Source organism: Suncus etruscus, chromosome 15 (assembly GCF_024139225.1).
Source record: "Suncus etruscus isolate mSunEtr1 chromosome 15, mSunEtr1.pri.cur, whole genome shotgun sequence".
NCBI classification, from domain to species: domain Eukaryota; kingdom Metazoa; phylum Chordata; class Mammalia; order Eulipotyphla; family Soricidae; genus Suncus; species Suncus etruscus.
Window position 1 is genome coordinate 90,805,336 of NC_064862.1, and position 20,157 is coordinate 90,825,492.

Sequence of the window (20,157 nt, forward strand, 5' to 3'; positions counted from 1 at the left end):
CCAGGTTCGATCCCCAGCATCCCAGCCCTGCCAGGAGTGAGCCCTGAGCACCAAATGGTGTGGCCTAAAACCGTGACTGTTTATAAACAGGGGAACTAGAGCAATAGTAAAGTGGGTAGGACATTTGCCTTGCATGGGACTGGCCTGGGTTTGATCCCTGGCATCCAATAGGCCCCCATGAGCTCAAAGCCAGGCATAAGCCTGAAGTACTGCCAGATATGGCAAAAAACATCAACAAAGGATGTGACTCAGCAGAAGCGGCCCTGGGTTCACAGACACCCACTCTCTCCCCTCCTGTCCTCCAATATTATAAGGGAAGGAAGTAAGGCCAGGCTAAAACTCAAACCATTTAATCAAGGGGAGTGACTTCGCCACGTCTGGGGAGCACCCCAGCCTGAGCCCAAGATGGGCTGGACTAGTGCTTTCCCGAGAGGCTCCTGGACAGTCTGATTCCAGCTCCAGTGGCCCCACATCAGTCCTCGCTGTCCTTGTGGGCATGTTCCTCCTCCAGGATGGTGGCCTGGGGCGGGGCAGGCAGGACAGGACAGGTCAGTGGGGAGGGGAGGGCACCACTCACCCCACTTCCCCACAGGGACACATGATATCCACGCGCTCATCCTCGGACGGGCCATCACTGGGATCCAGGCGTTCACAGCTAACAAGTGAGGAGGTCCCAGCTGGGAGCCCCATCACTGTGCTCTGGCAGGATGCGAGTGACAGTCCAACCTCCCTCAGAGGATGCCCTGACCCAGTGCTGGGGTTCCTGGCGGAGGTTCTGATCGATTTTTCCCAGAAGGGACCATATGCCCTTCACCTAGGATCCAAAGCTTCTTTGGGGCACAGGGAGAGGCGAGGAGCATGTATGTGGAAACCCCCACACACACACACACCCCCCCCCCCCGTCTGATGGTAACCTGTTGCGCCCCTGTGTGTGCCTTGGGCTAGATGCTGGAGCAAGAATAAAGTCCATGCGTCTGCCCCAGACCGAGCTGGATCAATGACTCAGAAGCGTTCAGAAAGCTGTGGTGGGGCTGAAGTGGTAGCACAGCGGTAGGGCTTTGCCTTGCACGCTGCCGACCAGGACAGACCTGGGCTTGATTCCCCCCACCCCCGAGCCTGCCAGCAGCGATTTCTGAGTGCAGAGCCAGCACTCAGAGTAACCCCTGAGCAACACTGGGTGTGACCCTCCCAAAAATAACCCAGAAAGCTCTGTGGTACCATGGAGCTGAATGGCACTGCCAGGGTATTGCTGTGGGTAAGGTGGCCCCGGGGACTTTGTCTCCAGCAGATACGGGGAGCACGACCACCAAGGAGATGGAACATAGGAGGCTGACAGCAACCTTGTGCCCAGTGGGGTGAGAGCAGGTGCTAATGGCCCTGGTTTCTTTCTGGCGTGTTTTGGGGCCACACCCAGTGCTGCTCAGGACTTATTCCTGACTTGGTGCTCGGGGGTCACTTCTGATGGACATGCTGGGCATCTACCCGGGCCAGGGCCCTCCCTCTCCCTGGGTTGACAGCACTTCCCGCCAGCCTGGCTCAGACGCTGCTCCTCAAGGTGCCCCCGCCACGCACCGCCTTACCTTGGGCTGGACATACAGGTCTTTGTACACACCCTCCACCGTGTGACACACTTGCTTCAGCTCCATTTCCAGGGTGTTGATCTTGGTCATCTTCTCTGTGAACTCCTGGAGCTTCTCCTGAATGATCTTGTTGTGGTGATCGTAAACTTCATACAGTTTCTCCTCCAGCTTCTCCATCATTTCTGAAATCTTTTAAAGAATAAGGAATTTCCTTGGAAAATCAAGCAAGAGGCATTACAGGGTAGTCTGGACAAGCCACAGTTTAGGTTGTTTTCTTTTGTTTTTCATACAAATATTCAAGAGAAAAAAATCCAGTTACTATGGCCAAATGGCTAAATGCTACAGTCAGTCCTGCAGATATATGGCAGGGCTGGGGAGAGGGGTCAGATAAGCGAGGTCCTGTCACTTTCTGCCCCCTAAGCACCAATGGGTGTGTGCCCCCTTCCAGGGAAAAGGCAAGTTGCAAAACAAGAATTGGACCTAAGCTTTCCCATCTGTACAGTGGGTCCAAGCTGTCAGGTTGCTCTAAGAAAAAAATCAGATACTCGACGCTAGTGGCCTGCAAACCTCCTTTGACCTCTGACCATCCCTTCCCCAAGCCACTGGGGCATCTCCCGTGCAAGTATGGGGATGGGGGGACAGGTGTCACCTTGGTCTTGAGGTTGTCCCTGAAGTTGCTCATGAAGGTGTGGTCCTTTTGTCTGCTCTCATTGATGCTTTCGATCAGGTCCTGGGCCCTCTTCCTCAGGGTCTCGATGCTCGAGTCGAGAGAGGAGAAGTAGGGGGTCGCCTTTTCCTCAAGTGCCAGCAGCTGGCCAGGGCCACTGTCGGGGGCCACAGGAGGGCTGGAGATCTGCCTGCTGGGAGCATAGAAGACTCAGTGTCAGCCGCTCCCCGCTTCCTCCTGCAGCGGGAGCATCCAAGCTGCTGGCCTGCAGGGGAGAGAAGGTGACACAGGCCTGGCACTTCCAGTGCTGGCCACAAAGTGCACCAACATGCAGGAGGTCTGCCTGATGAAGCTCCATGGGTTACTCTGACACCCACAAGCTGCTTCCAACTGGGCACTGTGCTCCAGGACATGCTGATCAGAGGAGCTTCCTGGCAAACTACCAAGTCCGTTTGCAAACCTGGTGTTCTCTGCGGTCCAGCAGAGGCTAGTGCACTTGCCAAGGGTTGGAGGCATCCTAAAAACACAGTAGTAAAGACATGAGCACCCCTTCTGCCCACCGCTACTGGCCAGATCTGGCAACAAACTAAGTGCCCACCATCACCAGGAGGGTAGGGAATGTGTTGCACTGTTTCTTGCCCAAAGACCCATGACACCCTGTAGGTCTCCAGGAGAATCCAAGGGGGCCGTAGGAAGCACAGCGTGAAATGACAAGGAGTGGCCTGGCCAGACGGGGGAGGCAGGAAAGGAAGGAGGTCACAGTGAGAAAGGCTAGGAAGGTCCCCACTCTGCTGCACTGAGCCCCATCTGCTTGCTTGAGACAGAGGATTTTGAGGGCAACTTCAATGAATCAGAGAAAGGCAAATACTACAGCATTTCCTCAGCTGTGGGCACTGAAGAAGCTGGGGGGTGGGGTGGGCAGAGAGAAAGGACAGGAAGTGGTTGACATGAGTTCAACCCTGGCCTTCACATATGGTACCCAAGCACTACCAGAGCACTGCCAAGTGTGACCCAAAAACTCAAGGAAAAAGAAACTAAACTGGGCAGGGCTGGAGTTCAGCACCTAAGTACTTGCACCTCTTAGGCCCAGCACTGTGAAATCCCAAATCAATGCAAATAAATAAAGCCAAACCTTTGGGGTTTTTTTTTTGTTTGTTTTTGTTTTTTGGTTTTTCATGCCACACCCATTTGATGCTCAGGGGTTACTCCTGGCTTAGCGGTCAGAAATTGCCCTGGCTTGGGGGGACCATATGGGATGCCGGGGGATCAAATCATGATCCTTCCTTGGCTAGCGCTTGTAAGGCAGACACCTTACCTCTAGCGTCACCTCGTCAGCCCCAAGCCTTTGTTTTTTGACAACATAATGATGGTCCCCGGAAGGCAGGGTGGGGGCCAGTGGAGCAGGCAGAAGGGCACACAGTTCGCTGGGAGTCTTCTCCTGCCCTCCTGTGAACAGGGGTCACACGCACAACCTGGCTGTGGGGGTGCACACTTGGCCGTGGTGCTCACCAGCTCACTGGTAGAGCATGCTTAGTTCTGGTCTCTGCACATGTCTTACCCAGGGCTGCACAGATTTAACAGGTGCTCATGGACATTCGGATTACAGCATGCTCTGGGTCACAATTTCATTGGCCTCAGATGGCACATGGGGCTTAATTCTGTAATTTGATTAATAATCATGTTAGCCTGTGAAATGGCAAGAGGGGAGAGGAGAACACACAGCAAGAGTGCTGTCCGAGAAGTGGCCTGTCTACAGAGGCCTCACTGGGGCTGCTAAGTTCTCTTTTTTTGAGGGGGTTGGTTTTGGGGTCACACCTGGCAACACTCAGAGGTTTTGTCTTGCACACGGCCAATCCCAGACCAACCCAGTATTCCATATGGTCCCCTGAGACTGCCAGGGGCGGTTTATGAGTGCAGAGCCAGGAGTAAGACCTGAGCACCACCAGGTAAGGCCAAAAAAAAAAAAAAAAGTTTAGGGTAGGGACCAGAGAGCTGTCCAGTGAGCTGGGGTATGCTTTATATGCAGGAGGCCTGAGTTCCATCCCCGACACCACAGTCCTGAGCACTGCTGGAAACACTCCGGAGTCCTGAAGGCCCCCCCCCCCCAAGTCTGAGGTCAGGGTCCCTGGATCCTCCTGCTGTAGCTGAGCCAAGGTGCCAGCCATCCGCCAGGCTTTGTACCGGGGGCATGTTCATGCCTGGGTCCTGGCTGCCTGGCTGCAGCCCTGGGATGTTTGGCCACACCACTTTCTCAGGGTCACTGGCCAGTGTGTGGCAGAGCCACAGTGGCAGCCAGCTGGCCAGACTCCCAGCCGGGGTCCCACCTCCCATGTCCTGGGGTTTCCTTGCTGCATCTGGAGGTGTGTGTAAGTCAGTTCCTGAAGGCATCAGGTCACCAGCAGCCATGAAGCCAGAAACAACACGTCCAGAGTTGCAACATCCATTCTCCACACAGTTCTTTTGTGTGGCTTTTTGCCTGAGGCTTGTTCTTCTGGTTCAGGCGCCAAGCCCAGAGAAACCCAGGAGAGCCCAGGCAGGGAAAACTGGGAGGCCAGAGCCCCTCCAGCCACTGGATCATATCCAACTCCCCCGGCACAGCTCCTGGGGCCTTCGTCCCTGTAGTCATGAGTCTTCCTGTTTGTTTGTTTGTTCTGGGGGGAGCCCACACCCGGCAGGGCTCAGGATTTTCTCCTGTCTTACCACTAGGGATCACTCCTGACAGGGTTCACAGGAACATATGGGATACCAGTAATGGAACCCGGATCAGTCGCTGTCCTGGATCACTCAGGCCCCATCTTCCCCTCGCTCTCCTCTCCCCACTTTGGAGAACCATGCACCACCAGCTGCCACACCCATGTGCCATCAGTGACTAAAATGATGGTCCTGTCCTGCAGGCTCCACAGAGGCAGCCTCGGGGCTCTGCCCCTCAAGACGATGCTGATGCTGCACTGACGGTTCACATGCGTCTGTGCACTCAGGGCACATATGCTGTCCCAGAGCTGGAGCTGGGCAGTGCCTTCCTGGTCCGAATGCCCCCTCCCCCGCCAGGTTGCTCTGTGAACAACAGAGTATAGTGACCCCAATCTCCAAAGCAGGTGCTTCCTCACTGTAATTGCTCCAGACCTGCTGGAGCTGCTTGTGGCTCCAAGTCGCTCGTGCTGGCTCTGCAGCCTCCTGGGGTGTGCTTGGCATGGTCCATGTGGCAGCTATGCAAATGGTGAAAAATCACTTGAATGCGGCAATTCCAGCTTCGTCCTGGGACAAAGGCCTGCCTCAGATGTCTGCCGAGAGCGTCCTGGCTTTTCCAACTTCTCCTCAGGGGCTGCAGTCCTTTCCATGTCATTTTTCTTAATACTCAGCAGCTGCATATTAATCAGGATGCTAATGAATCCCAGGCTTCCCTGAGCCTGCTTTCACCAATTAACTTTAATAAACAAAACGCACGGTGTCCTCTCCGCTGGCTTTCCCGGTCTTGGGCCTGCTTCTGCTGCCGAAGGCTGGACGGAGGCCAGAGGGATGGAAGCAGGCCCGGCGCCACGGGAGGTCGGTGGGGGGGTGGCTGGGGGGGTTATGTGAACACATCGTGGAGCTCATCTATTACGGTCTGTCCTTCTAACAAAGTCCCCAGCTTGGTAGCGGCGGCGAGGATTAGGACGGCACTCCTGAGCAGGGCCCCGGCTTGGCAGGGGGCCCAGGCATGGTGAAGAAAATGGGTCTAAGCGGAGAGACCATCTGTTCACTGCAGGTAAAGCCTGGCTTGGCAGGGGTGTGCGCCAGAAACGCCCGCTGGCGGGGGCCTCCCTCCCTGGCCCCTGACAGACAGACAAGTAAACAATCCGCCAGCCACTTATGACCACCGCAGGCGGTGGTCCCGGGAGGCAGGGGGGCAGCTAATCAAACATTCAAGGGGGGACGCACAGGCTCCCTGGCGCTGGGGCACAGTCGCTGCTCACTGAAGTGTAGCCAGGAGGGGGGAAGGTTTGAGCTGTGGCTGTCTCTCTCCTGAAACAAGCTCGCAGCTCCTTCATGCCAGGGAGCATCGACGGCTCCTTCTAGGAGTGAACTAGCCCTTGTGCTGGTTTTAATCCACCCGGTCCTCACCACCAGGCTTTGTGAAGCTCCAGGGAATCTCTAAGCAATGGTCCTGCAGACGGGAGGCAGTTGGGTTCTTTGCTCTGTGTAGGAGCCACCAGACAAGCCACGACAGTTACTGCCGCTTGTGTGGTTCCTACACACCTGGACACCATGCAGCTGGCTCCGGCTTCCTGTCCAGGATGACTTTCTTCTGCAGGTTTTGTTTTGAGGCCACATCCGGCATTGCTTAGGGGACCAGATGGGATGCTGGGGATCGAACCCAGGTTGGCCGCCTGCTCTACTGCTCTCGTCTCGCCCACCCCACCACCCAGGCTGACTTTCCATCTGAAGCCATCAGGCACATCTCTCAAATCTGGCCTCACAAGAAGCCCTCATAGCAACCAAAGAAAGTGTTGCCAACATGCTACTATTCCAGACCCTCGCCTTGCTCTGAGTTCCAAAAAGCAAAGTGCAAGCAGGGGCTGGGGAGGTCACTCAAAGGTTGACAGAACCTGCCTTGCCCACAAGCACAGGACCCCAGATTTCATCTCTGGAGCCATAAGCCACCACCCCTGCCCCAGCACTGCCCCCTGGCGGTCTTAGCATCACTAGTTCTGAATGTCAAACCCTACTCCCATGATCAAACATCACCAGGAAAGCCCTGCCCCGGAAGAGTGCCTCCACCATGTCCTGGATACCTTCCTGGAGTTGTCCCCAGATGCCTCAAACAGCAACAAGGGCAAAATGGAAGCGCCACTCTCCCAAGGCTGACAGTACAGGGCAGAGGTGCGTGAGGAAGCACTTAGCACCTGACATGGGGGGAGAGGAGTGAGACACATAGTGTCTGCCAGTGTCCATGGTGCCAAGGCTCCTGCTGGCGTCCATGCCAAGTTAGCAGCGTGCAGCCCTAAATGCTTTCAATGGCAAGCAGGGCAGGGCTGCTAGGAGCATCCTGGCACCCCTGCCTTGGGCCTCAGCTGCCCTCTCTGCTCCATCAGCTTGGGGAGATGTCGCCACCTATTTTTTTCAATCCCTCCCCATCTCCACATGCGGCCATGTCATGTCTCTTCTCTACCACTCCCACCTGGGTATCTACCAAGAGGAAGCACCGAGGACAGCCACTCCAGTACTTGAAGCTCCTCACAGGATGTCGCTATGAGTAAAACCAACTTCTAATGGCAACAAATGGATGGACAGTGACCCAAGGCCCACCAGAAATGACCACTGGGGGGGGGGAGGAGGAGGAAGAGGAAGAAGTGGCATAAGACATTAAGGTGCTGTGCCATCTGCTTCCACAACTTCCTGGACAATCCATTCTCCATGCCCTGGATATTGAGGTCCAGGGGCCCCCCAACCTCTAGGAAGGCAGAGTCTCCTGTCACAGAGGGGATGTCAGTTGCATCACCTGTTCTCCAAACTATCAGAAAACGTGAGGACCCCAAACCCTCATGGAACACAGCCTGTTCCAGGCTCTCAAGGCCTTTTCCAGGGAAATAACAATCCGGTGCCCTTACCCTTTTGCTGGCGAACATGACTGCCCGCTATGTTGGGGTATGGGGTGAACCCATGTGCAAGCCTTACCCCAGGCCCTTCCCTTTCATTCTCAGCCTTGCCAAGTTTCTCTGCCTGGATTGTCTTCAGTCCTCACAATTCACCTCACTTCCTCCAGGCAGTCTTCCCTGATGGTCCCATGGAAACAGGCCTCCCTGCCCTTGACCCCTGCCTTCTCCTATTTCTGAGTTAAGACTAGATCACTCTTGGTGGGATGCCAGCCATGCTCTTCAGCACTGAAAACAGGGACCAACAGGTACAGCATGATCATAGGGAGAGTCTTAAGTAAGACACCATGGGAAGAGCTGACCCCAGGGATCTGGGGAGGACGTTATAGGGGCGTGGGGGGGGGCACATCCTCACCGAACGGAGCCTAGAACTGCTTCCTCTTCATGTGTCTCATCTTCTGGTGGCAGCTCCCGGCTCTCGGCCCCGAGAAGGGGCTCCACGTTCCCGCCAAGAGCGAGGGGCCCATCCACCACCTGCAGGCACAGCACAGCACAGCAGGCACTGGCTTCGGAGGGGGTTAAGCAGTGACCCCTCCACCACCCAGCACCCTATGGGGCGAGCCCAGCCTGAGCTGGGCTAGGCTAGGAGGGGCACAGGGAAAGCGGGCAGGGGGTTTCAGCTCCAGTGCCTGGAGGTCTGGCTGGCAGGGAGGCCTGCAGAGGGGCGCCTGGGCTCCTGGCAGCTGGCAGTAGCTCGAGGCCTTGGAGGCAGGCATAGCAGCGGGAGAAAAAGGGAAAAGACACGGGCATGGGGCCGGGCCTTGGAGCCCCATTGCAGCTGCGCAGGGCACTGCCGCGCATGCGCATGCAGGGTGAGCCGGGCCGAGCCACCCCGGTGGCAGCAATGTCGGCACTTCCGGTCCATCAGTCAGTCAGTTGCAGCCGTCGGAATCGGGGGTCCCTGACGAGCTCCGGTCCGCGAGGGGCGCCTGCGAGGTCGGTTGTTCCCCAACCAATCCCCCCACACCGTTCTTGACCTTGACTCGGTCCAATGCCCCCTTCCCGGCACCGCCTCAACGACCCCCACGGCCACCACCTACTCCTGCGCGTTCCATGGGCTCCTTTCCCGCCTCGGCCGTCTGCGCATGCCCAAAGGCTTGTCTCGCCTCTTGGCACGTGCGAAGCGTGCAAGCCCCGCCCAGCCAGTGAGGGGGCCCGCATGTGCCGCGCCTGCGCACTGCAGTTGAAGAAGAGGGTGGGTGCTTGCTGTCGGGGCTTCTGCGCCTGCGCCTAGAGTGAATGTGGCAGGTAGGGAGGGGGCAGCGAGGCGGCCTGTTCTCGCATGTTGGGTCCTTTGCACCCCGGTTGAAATGGGCGGGAAAATCTAGGGGATCTGTTCTTTTACTTTGGGGGGAGCCACACCAACGGTGCTCAGGGATTACTCCTGACTCTGCACACAGAAATGGCTCCTGGTAGACTTGGGGGGACCATATGGGATGCCAGAGATTGAACCTGGGTCCATCCCAGATTGACAGCGTGCAAGGCAAAGGCCCTACTGCTGTGCTATCACTCTGGTCCCTGCCGTTCTTTTACTATGAGGTGCTAGGGACCAGACCCAGGACTGGTGCATGCTCCAGAACTTTGGACCAGTTCTGCAGTCTGTTTTCCTTTTTTGGGGGGCCACCAGGATGGTGCTCAGGAGCTCTTATTTCTGGCTCTGCTTAGGAGTGACTCATGTTTGTGCTTGCATGGTGCCACACGTCATACCGGGGATCTTAACTGGGTTGGTGGGATGAGGCGAGTGCCATGATCCCTGTACTTATCTTTGTAGTCCCATCTCTCAGACTTTAATTTTTGGTCACAAGGCAGCGGGTTCTTAGGGAGTGCACTCCAGCCCCTTGCAAGAGGGAGCCAACCAGGTGGGTGTTGGTGGAAGAGTCTGGTGAAGCCTAGGACAACTGGGGTTTGCAGCTGAAGGCTGTGATGCTGAAGGCCAATCCCAGTCTCAAACGTGCTGGGCATCACCCTCAGGACCCCACTTGAGCTGTCTGCCCTGTCTCAGATGTTGGTTATTCATTTTTTGGGGGTGGGGTGGGGTAGGATTTGGGTCACACCCAGCGGCGCTTAGGGGTTACTTTTTTTTTTTTTTTTTTTTTGGGTCACACCCGGCGTTGCTCAGGGGTTCCTCCTGGCTGTCTACTCAGATATAGCTCCTGGCAGGCACGGGGAACCATATGGGACATCAGGATTCGAACCAACCACCTTTGGTCCTGAATCGGCTGCTTGCAAGGCAAACGCCGCTGTGCTATCTCTCTGGGCCCTTAGGGGTTACTTCTGGCTCTGTGCTCAGAAATCATTCCTGGCAGGTATGGGGGACCACTGTTCAAACCACTGTTTGTCCTGAATCGACTGCGTGCAAGGTAAATGCACCACGGCTGTGCTATCTTTCTGGCCCCTGGTTTGTTCTTTGTCTTGTCGGCTCTGCCCCAAGAAATGTTTCCGTTCACACCTCTGTGCACCTGCTGCTCACTCGTGCTGGGACAATTTATGTTTTCTCACCCCAATTACTCCTTTCACACTGGCCCAAACCTTTCTGTAGCTGACCTGGGCTTGAGCCCCAGTGCCCCAAATCCTGCTTGTAATCAGCTGTGAGCATTACCCCAAACTGGTATGGCCCAGAAAGACAAATAATTTCTTTCATAGAACCAGGAGTAACCTTTGAGCATTTTGGTCTCCCCCTCCCCAAAATAGTTAATAACTGGCACACACACGCAGAAAACAAGCAAGAGGCACACGTTATTTACGGAGCAGATTTATGAATTTTGAAAACACACAAAATAAAGCACATCTTGCTATTAACTTCACAATATGTTCGAGGTAAAGGATTTGATATTGAGGGCCAACCAACACCAAACCCTGTCGGGGCGGAGGACCCCAAGAACTGGCCATGGTAAGACCCAAAGCAGAGCTCAAGACCCATATATAAATGGGGGGCTCTGGGGTATTGGGGCATCTACCCTGCCTGCTTCCTGATATATCCCCAGCTTTGCCTGCTGCACAGTGCCCCCAACTGCTCAAGGAGGTCCTGTACCACTAAAAGGAACCTGGGGAGGGAGAAGACAGGACACTGGCCTCACGGGTGGGTACTGGGACAAGACCAGCCCCAGGATGTGGGGTGTGACAGAGGAAGTGGACTTTCAGCAATAGGCTGCAGTCCAGGCAGCACAATTTGTCTTTTAAAGAACAGATTTGTCAGGGGAGAAGGGGGTTAATGGGCTCTGTGGGCCGTTTGATGAAGCCAGGGGATCACATTTTAAAGTCTCGGCATGGTGGTCCCAATGGCACCCGGGGCCATTTTGGGCACAGGTGGGCAGTTCTGGTGGCGCCGGGGAAGATCTTGGTGTCTCCTGTTACTTGCCCCCAAACCAATAAGAGTCAGCATTGGGCATAGGCTTTGAACCGAAAACTGCAAAATCATTTTTTTTTTTTGAAACTGCAAAATTTTAAGAGGGTGACTTTGAAAAGCTGACCCCAGTCCAACAGCTGGTTTGGGGGGGCTCGGCTCCTGGGTACCTGCCATGGAGTGGCACTGGCAGCAGTGGATGGCCACAAGTGTCCCCTATGAGCTGATTGTCCCCAGTGGACCATTCAGTCCAGTCTAGGCAGCAGGCCCTGGATGCCACCCTCACCCTGGACCCAAGGTTACCCACCTTTACCCCCCCAAAAAGGCACCAGATGAGGGGCAACAACCGCGGCATCCCCCAGAAGATGAACACAGACTAGTTGCCCACAAGAGACAGCAAAGGGGGGCAGCCTCACGGGATGGTGGGGTATGCCGGGCCATGCCATGGGGCAGGAGGTCAGGCCGCTGCCTGTGTGGGCATGTCCAGGCGACACATGGGACTGTCGTAGACCATCTGCAGGTTCACCTTGTGGCCGACCAGCTCCCGAATGTTGTTGATGCCATACTTGATCATGGTGGGGCTGCAGGCACAGGCGGTGCACCCATCACCCCAGTTCATGGGGGTCCCCACTCTTCTCTACCCCAAGGCCCTTCCTGGGTGTCTGCCCCCGCCCTGCACTGCTCATTGGTGAAAAGCACACAGTTTTGGGACCAAAATACCCAGGGATGCTCAGGGATCACTCCTGGTAGGGATCAGAGGACCCTATTAGATACTGGGGATTGAATCTGGGATAGCCATGTACAAGGCAAGTGCCCTACAGGTCCCAATTTTTGGTTTTGGGCCACATCCAGTGGTGGCACTCAAGGGTTACTCCAGGCTCTTTGCTCTGAAACTACTCCAGGCAGACTTGGAGAACCATATGGGATGCCAGGGATCAAATAAGGGTCAGCATTCATAGCAAATGCCATCCCCACTGTTCCACTGTTCTGGCCCCATCTTTACTTTTTTTTTTTTTTGGTTTTTGGGTCACACCCGGCAGTGCTCAGGGGTTACTCCTGGCTGTCTGCTCAGAAATAGCTCCTGGCAGGCACAGGGAACCATATGGGACACCGGGATTCGAACCAACCACCTTTGGTCCTGGATCAGCTGCTTGCAAGGCAAACGCCACTGTGCTATCCCTCCAGGCCCCATCTTTACTTCTTGATCTGGCTCAGAAGCCTGTTTCTGAAAAATGGGGGCTCCAGCTTGGCTATGGGGTGTCATATGGGTCCCCAGTACTGAACACATGGGAAACTGCAAAGGCACCACTCACCGCTCCAGCGAGAGGCCCCAGGCAATGACCGACACTTTTTCAGGGAGCCCCATGGGCAACAGCATTTCAGGGCGAAAGAGCCCCGAGTTTCCAACCTCCACCCACTTCTTCAGACCTACAGGCGGGGAACAGGAAATGCAAAGCTGGGACGGGCTATTGGGCTGGGCATACGGGTGGCCTCTAATCCCTGTCCCCCACGGCCCTGCTGACCTTGGTGGTAGCTGAACACCTCCATGCTGGGCTCCGTGTAGGGGTTATAGGCTGGCTTGAAACGCAGCTGGGTGATTCCTGAAGGGGAGGGGACAGAAGTGAACAGGAGTGAAGGTGAGTTGGCCGCAGACAGCTCAGCCCAGCTGGGTATCCCACTGGCGCCCCCCACAGCCGTGGCGTACCCAGCTTGGTGAAGAACTCCTGTAGGACACCCATGAGATGGCCCAGGGTGAGACCATAGTCAGCCACAACACCCTCGATCTGGTGAAATTCAGCTAAGTGTGTGGAGTCCAAGGTCTCATTGCGGAACACACGGTCGATGGAGAAGTACTTGACTGGGGTGAAGGGTTTCTGGGGATACACATGGGGGACGATGAGATTGGCGCTACACTCCACCCATCATCTACCATACCAGGCTCCCCCAACCACACCATGCCCCAAGCTCCGCCCACCAGCCATATCACACCACACCCCTCCACGCCCTTCATGCTCCGCCCACCAGCCTCACCTTCTGCGCCAGGAGGTGCAGGGCTCGTGCACTGGAGGCAGTGGTGTGCGTGCGCAACAGGTTTTTGCGGGCTTCGTCCAGCTTCCAGGGGTACTTGTACCTTGGAGACAGGGCCCACTGAATCCTGGGGACCCACTCTCTACCCTCACTCCCTGGTTCCCACAATTGGGCCTTGCTTACCCTTGGGAGCCGTAGCCACCCTGGGAGTGGGTCCGCTGGACTCGGTGGACATAATCCATTGGGAGCTGTGGGGCCACAGCTGGGTCTGTGGACAAACAGCCATGGGACACCCCGCACAGATCAGCCCGCTTCCTCAGTCCAGAACTTTCCACAGCCCCCATTCACAGGGCAAAGACAAGGATCCTCTGTGGCTCACCCCACCACCATCAGCTGCTCATCGCTCCCTGTTGAGGCCCAGAATAAAGGCACAAGGGCCTAATCCAAGTACCGGAGAACACCCGGCCTCTGCCTGTACCCTTCTTCCTCAGACACAGCAGTAGGCACCAGCTCTTGGGGGAGCCCTACCGTAGCCCCTTCTGATCATCTGCACTGCTGAGTGGCTGCCCCTAACTTTATTGAACACCCCTGAACTCCCCAATGGTCTTATCTGGGACTCACAGCTCAGACTACAGCAGGTGTCCTGACCCTAGAGCAGCTCAGTGGAGGCACGTGCCCTGCATACAAGACCCCAGGTTTGAATCCCATCAGGGTGGCTTGGCCAATTTTCAGCACTATGAAGCTACCAAATAGACTGAGCATTGCAGAAAGCACCCCAATCCCTCCAAAACCCCACCTCATGAGAACCCGATCCACTAACTGGTGGCCATCCCAGGGGAGGCAGGCTTCCAGTCTGCACCCTGTTTCTCCCCGGCTAAAGCGGGATGAGGTGCCACTTTCTCGACTAAGCTCCAGGCCTACAGCTGATTTGGGGATTGAGGGGCCCTGGCAGTAACTCCCCACTCCTGGAGAGGTTAGAACTTGGGACGAGAGGACAGGCCTCAGAGATGACACCAAGCCGAGACCTGACGTGAGGAGAAGGTACAGCTGGGCTAGGGCAGGAGAGAAGGCAGGGGACACTCAGGGGGGGGGGGTGGTCCCACCTTGCAGAAAGAAGGTGTCGTGCTGGTCTCGTGCCGGATGCTGCTGTGGCTGGAAAAGGGCGTCAAAGTTCCAGAAGGAGCTTTCAATGAAGTTGTTGGTGGGCATCTCGGAGAACCTAGGAGGGCACAGGCATGATGCCCTGCACGAGCCTTCACCCACCCCTATCCGCTGCCCCCCCCACCCCGCACTCACCCCATCTCCAGGAAGATCTGCCGGAACTGCGTGCGGACCTTCATCAGCGGGTGCAGGTGGCCAGAGTCGGGAAGCACACCACGTGCCGCGAAGTTGTAGGGTTTGAAGGATCGGTCCCGCCAGGAGCCACTAGAGAGGTATGTGGGGGGTGGGGACACGTGTCAGATCGCCAGGTAGGGATTCAACACCCCTCACAAGCTCCAGCCTCCCAGGGGTGCCCGCCTACCTGGAGATCATCTCTGGGCTCAGCTCCGTGTCTTGCTTGGAGACACTGGTGCTGAAGGCGCTGCCTTTGCTCACCCAGTAGGTCTTCAGGGTCCTGAAGTTGGGGACACACACCCCGCTATCATCACTGTTCCCTAGAGCAGATCCCGACGCTGCCCACGCTGCTCTAGTGATACATATGCCTCTATTCCTGACTCTTCCTGGGAACCCTGTATGGCAGGCCCACAAACACAGCTGAAAGCCCCAGTGTTTGACACAGCTAATCTCAGGGTTAGTTAATTCAAGGGTTCTGTTTCATTTTGTGACCACACTTAGTGGTGCTCAGGGCTTAATCCTGGCTCTGCACTCAGGGGACTATTTAGGATGTTGGGGTTCGAATGTAGGTCAGCTGTGTGCAAAGCAAGTGCCCTTTCACTGTTCTTATGCTACAGCCCCCAAAGACCTGTTTAATTTTGGAGCCACACCAGGCGGTGCTCTGGGGTTACTCCTGGCTCTGTGCTCAGAAATCACTCCTGGTAGGCTCGGGGACCTGGGATGCCTGGTTTTGAACCACAGTCCGTCCTGGGTTGGCTGCATGTAAGGCAAATGCCCTACCGCTGTGCTATCTCTCCCTCTCAGGCCCCAGAGGCTTTTTGGTGATATATTTTTTTTTGTTTGGTTTTTTTGGGTTTTGGGCCACACCTGGCGGTGCTCAGGGGTACTCCTGGCTATCTGCTCAGAAATAGCTCCTGGCAAGCACAGGGACACCAGGATTCGACCCAACCACCTTAGGTCCTGGATTGGCTGCTTGCAAGGCAAATGCCTCTGTACTATCTCTCCGGCCCCGATTTTTTTGTTTTGGTTTGGTTTTGGGCCACACCCAGTGACTCTCAGGGAATTACTCCTGGCTATGGCTCAGAAATCATTCCTGGCTTGGTGAACCATATGGGCACTGGGGATTGAACCAATGTCCATCCTGGGTCAGCTACATTCAAGGCAAATGCGCTATCACTCCAGCCCCATTTTGTGATTATTTTATGGCCACACAGTGGGGCACTCAGGCTGATTTCCAGTGGTGCTCAGGGAACTCTATGCATGCAGTGCCAGGGACTGAACCCAGGTCAGTTGCGTGCAAAACAAAACCTACCCCACTGCCCTGTACCCCCAAAGGACCTCTGGGACGACCTTCCAGGGGGCGTGGAGCAGAGTGTGTGCTGGAGCCGGAAGGAGGCTCGGAACAGATGGTGGGAAGGGCCAGGCCTGTGTCACTCACACTTCGCTCAGCAGCTTCCTCTTACGCAGCTCATTCCGCTCCTTCTCGCTCAGCTTCTCAGCCTGCCCACTTCGGACTACCAGCAGCCGCTTCTGCACCTCGTCCTCCACGCTGTCTGCCTGCCGGCCACCATCAGAATAAGATGAGGCCAGGCACCCCATCTCCCAGTCACCCATCCACCATCTCCTGTCCACTGGAGCTCACCACGCGGAACACCCGGGGCCCATCGGCCGCGCTCTTGTCCACGCGGATCCACTTATTGGACATGGCCTTGCTGAAGCCCACCTGGCCACTGGGCAGTTTCTGGGGGAGCAAAGGTGCAGTCAGGAGGTGCACCAAAGCCCACCTGGGCCCCGCCCCTATCCCTTCTGCCTTACCATCAGCTCGCTCTGGGCCAGGCCCCCAGGTGGGACGCTCCGGAACACACGGGCCTCATGGCTGCCCTCTCGGGCAATCTCCTCGCCCTCGGGGGTCAGTTCCCAGCGCTTGGTGGATCTCAGTTCAGCCTCGATGACCTGCGGGAAAAGTGGGGGGCCCAGGGCTGGGATCAGAACTAGATGCTGGGAGCGCTCGTCTTGATGAGTCTCAATGACCCTTCTGTGGGCTGGGGATCAAGAGGTTCATGTCTCAGAAAAGAACCAGAGACTAGAGCAGAGAGTGAGTTTTTACTTTTTCTTTTTTCTTCTTTTTTTGTGGGGCACACTTGGCAGAGCTCAGGAGTTACTCCTGGCTCTACGCTCAGAAATCGCTCCTGGCAGTCTGGGGGAACCATAAGGGATGCCGGGATTCGAACCACCATCCTTCTGAATGCAAGCCAAACGCCCCAATTTTTTTTCTTTGTTTTTGTTTTTGTTTTTGGGCCACACCTGGCGGTGCTCAGGTGTTACTCCTGGCTGTCTGCTCAGAAATAGCTCCTGGCAGGCACGGGGGACCATATGGGACACCAGGATTCAAACCAACCACCTTTGGTCCTGGATCGGCTACTTGCAAGGCAAACACCGCTGTGCTATCTCTCCGGGCCCCAATTTTTTTTCTTTTTGAGCCACACCCAGCGCTACTCAAGGGTTATTCCGGGCTCAGTGCTCAGGAATCTCTCCGGGCAGTGCTTAAGGAACCTTATGGTGGGGCCGGGCGGTGGCGCTAGAGGTAAGGTGCCTGCCTTGCCTGCGCTAGCCTTGGACAGATGCAGTTTGATCCCCTGGCGTCCCATATGGTCCCCCAAGCCAGGAGCGACTTCTGAGTGCATAGCCAGGAGTAACCCCTGAGTGTCACCGGGTGTGGCCCAAAAACAAAACAAAACAAAAGAAAAAGGAACCTTATGGGGTGCCGGGGATCAGACTCAGATCAGGTGTGAGCAAAAGATGTGCCCTCCCCCCTATCCTATCACTCTAGTTCTACAAGCTGAATTGTTTGGATCTTTGTGAACCTGTGAAAGAGCTTTTTTATTTTTTTTTTCTTTCAGATCTAACAATCTTTTTTTTTTGGCATCCATTTCATGGCCATATCCTGTTACTTTTGTTACTGAGGTTCTGTAGCTTATTATAGTGTAAAAGCTTATACTTTAGTCCTTGAACCACGCTCAGCACCAAAGTGCCAATCTCCCCTTCTTCCCTGGCCCCCCAGTTTAGTAGCCCTGAAGTGTGGCTATTCTGGGAGTAAGCTCTCTTTGTGTCTCACACGAGTAACAAGTAGCTTTCTCCTAACTCCTGACTTATCTCTTTGAACCTGACCCTTTCCGGTTGTGCTGGGGCTCGTGGGTATTTTCCAGGCCTTGGGTATTATCAGTCCCATTGGCATGAGCTCAGCTGCGAGCCTTGTGTTAACACGCCTTGTGTGCCCTTCCAGGAACTGAATATGGCTTCCACTCAAGCACCGCCTGGAGTAATTCCTGAGTGCACAGTAACTCCTGAGCACCGATGGGTGTGACCCTCCCAACCCCCCAAAAAAACACCCCCCCATCGGCATCCTAGAAGCTCTTTATATACACACACATATATATATAAAGAAGCTCTTGATATGATGTATTGAATTTGTTGTATTATATATTATGTATTATATCGTATTGTATTACATATTCCATTCCCTCGGCCACTGCCTCCAGTCCAGCCTCTCCAGGCCTTCCCCAAAGGTGTGATGCCTGCTGCACCCGCACCCCTAAACCTCAAACCCCTGCTTGAGGGGTGCGCTCCACGGCATTCCCCCATTCCTGCATGGGTCTCCATGGGCCATAGATCCGCCTCGCGCTCTCCTCTTCTCTCTCCGACCCCGGTGCGCTGTCACCCCTGGGTGCCTGGACTCCCCCATGGCCACTCCCACAAGGCCACTCACTGGGCGATCAGGTGGTCTGGGTGGACACCAGGAGCCACCTCCCTCGCCGCCTACCAAGATCGTTCCCGCCGTGAGAACGTCGGTGATGCGGACCCCCGGCCCGGGCGCCCCCAAAGAGCATCAGCGGGAGCCCGCGGGGGTCGGGCCCAGAGGCGGGGGAAATGCCCACCCAGCGCGAAACCGGGGCATCGCGGGCCCGTCTCACCTCGCCCAACGCTTGCAGGCTCTTCACGGCGCCCACCACGGCCTGGTGCTCCACGCGCAGCTCGGCCGCCAGCTCGGCGCTGTCCAGCCCGCCATCCGCCGCCTCCAGCCGCCGCAGCAGCACCTCCGACAGCGGCCCGTCCGCCATGGCTGCCCCCAGCGCGCTCGGCGTGGGCCGGAAAAGGCGGGGCGCGCCGGCACAGGAAGTGACGTCAGCCGCGCGACTCCACCTTGAGTGTGGCGCGCGACGCGAATCGGGCCGTGGGTGCCGCCATCTTGAGTGTGGCTGTTCCTGGAACAGGGCAGGAAGGAATTCAGTGCTCACCTGCTTTACTACCCTGTAGTGGGGGGTGTAGCCGATAAGAGAGAGATCAAGATATAGAATGGATTCACAGCGTGACAAACTATTCCTTGGGGGGTTTTTGTTTTATTTTTTGGGGGGTCACACCCCGAGACACTCAGGGGCTACTCCTGGCTTTGCGCTCAGAAATTGCCACTGGCAGGCTCAGGGCACCATATGGGATGCCACCGTTGGTCCTGGGTTGGCCTCTTGCAAGGCTGTCCTATCTCTCAGGCCCCTGGTTTGTGTTTTTGAGCCACCCAATGATGCCTTGGCTAGGGTGGGGGAAGACAGAATGTCACTCTTGGTGGTAGCTGGACGTGGGAAATGAGAGGTGCTGGGGTCTGAATCCAGGTTTCCAGAATGCTCAATAAGTCCTTTGAGCCCTCTCCAGCACCTGGAAAGAAATTTCAAGGATCATTGACTTACAAAGTTCAGATGGCCCACACTGATAGGGAAATCTAATTTACACACTTTTAGATCAGCCCCCAGGTCTAGTAGCCAATAGCCGACTTAGAAAGCCAGAAGCCCTTTCTAACCTTTGCATGTCCTTCAGCCCCACCCACCTGCACGGGGCCACCTGATGCTCCCTGCTCCTCACCTGTCCTCTTTGCATCCTGTCCAAGGAACTCTGTGTGTTCTGGGAATTTTCCCTTGCCCGTCAAAAAGGCAGCGTGCTCGGGGCTCCCAGACAATCATTGCACTGATCTCAACTACTCACATGTTTTCAAAGGCACTGGATGGCGACTAGGTTTTCTAGACGAAAAAGTTGCTATCAAGTGAACTGGTACTGTGTGCCCCAGGCTAAGTACTTCAGGGAATCTTTCTCACTCCTCTCCAAGAAAACTTACTCTGTAAATAGATCACATTTCACAGAAGTGAAAGCAGAGTTCAGAGTGTGATTATTATTGTTGTTGTTGTTGTTTTTGGTTTTTGGCAGCGCTCAAGGGTTACTCCTGAGCATTGCCGAAAAAAAACAAAATATTAGAAACATTTCAAATCCCAACCTCCTAGCTTCATGCTCCAAGATCAAAGTCAAAGCAATCATACAAAATGTCAGTGTCACTGTCCAAGACAGGAGGCAACAGAGGCTCCCACACTTGCTGTGGGGCCCGGTGTTCAGTTTTTACAGTTTTAGTTACGGTCCTCGCACAAGCCCCGATTGGCAGACAGCGGTGCCTCAGGGACAGAATTGGCACTTTGTGGGCAGCTCTGAGCTCAAACTCATGGCCTCAAGCAATCTAGCCAAGGAGCCATCTCC

At 55.7% G+C, this 20,157-nt stretch overlaps 2 protein-coding genes across 3 annotated transcripts in view; one reads left to right on the forward strand and one right to left on the reverse strand.

Moving 5' to 3' along the window:
* GCDH (glutaryl-CoA dehydrogenase) overlaps positions 1-20,157 on the forward strand; it is a 59,642-nt gene that overhangs the window by 3,224 nt on the left and 36,261 nt on the right. Inside the window, exon 12 of one of the 2 annotated variants that reach the window (XM_049788426.1) lies at positions 593-670. In XM_049788426.1, coding sequence (XP_049644383.1) covers positions 593-666 — 74 coding nt within the window. In that variant the 3' untranslated portion in view covers positions 667-670. Of the gene's footprint in view, positions 1-592; positions 983-20,157 lie in introns of those variants that run through there. The other variant, XM_049788425.1, reaches the window with a different exon arrangement.
* Positions 10,613-18,720, reverse strand: FARSA (phenylalanyl-tRNA synthetase subunit alpha). Its single transcript, XM_049788421.1, has 13 exons — positions 18,558-18,720; positions 16,402-16,539; positions 16,229-16,327; positions 16,025-16,143; positions 14,774-14,866; positions 14,548-14,676; positions 14,355-14,470; positions 13,435-13,519; positions 13,255-13,354; positions 12,929-13,097; positions 12,747-12,824; positions 12,537-12,651; positions 10,613-11,804 (listed from the first exon to the last, which is right to left on the reverse strand). The coding sequence occupies exons 1-13, from the start codon at positions 18,702-18,704 to the stop codon at positions 11,681-11,683; spliced, it is 1,512 nt and encodes a 503-aa protein (XP_049644378.1). The 5' UTR covers positions 18,705-18,720; the 3' UTR covers positions 10,613-11,680.

Bases quoted from the DNA above. Each gene is read 5' to 3' on its own strand.
- FARSA (XM_049788421.1), bottom strand. From the start codon at position 18,704: ATGGCGGACGGGCCGCTGTCGGAGGTGCTGCTGCGGCGGCTGGAGGCG. The intron at 13,355-13,434 runs GTAAGCAAGGCC...CCTGTCTCCAAG, and splicing joins GGTGGCTACGGCTCCCAAGG to GTACAAGTACCCCTGGAAGC. The intron at 13,098-13,254 runs GTGAGGCTGGTG...GTGTATCCCCAG, and splicing joins TGCACCTCCTGGCGCAGAAG to AAACCCTTCACCCCAGTCAA.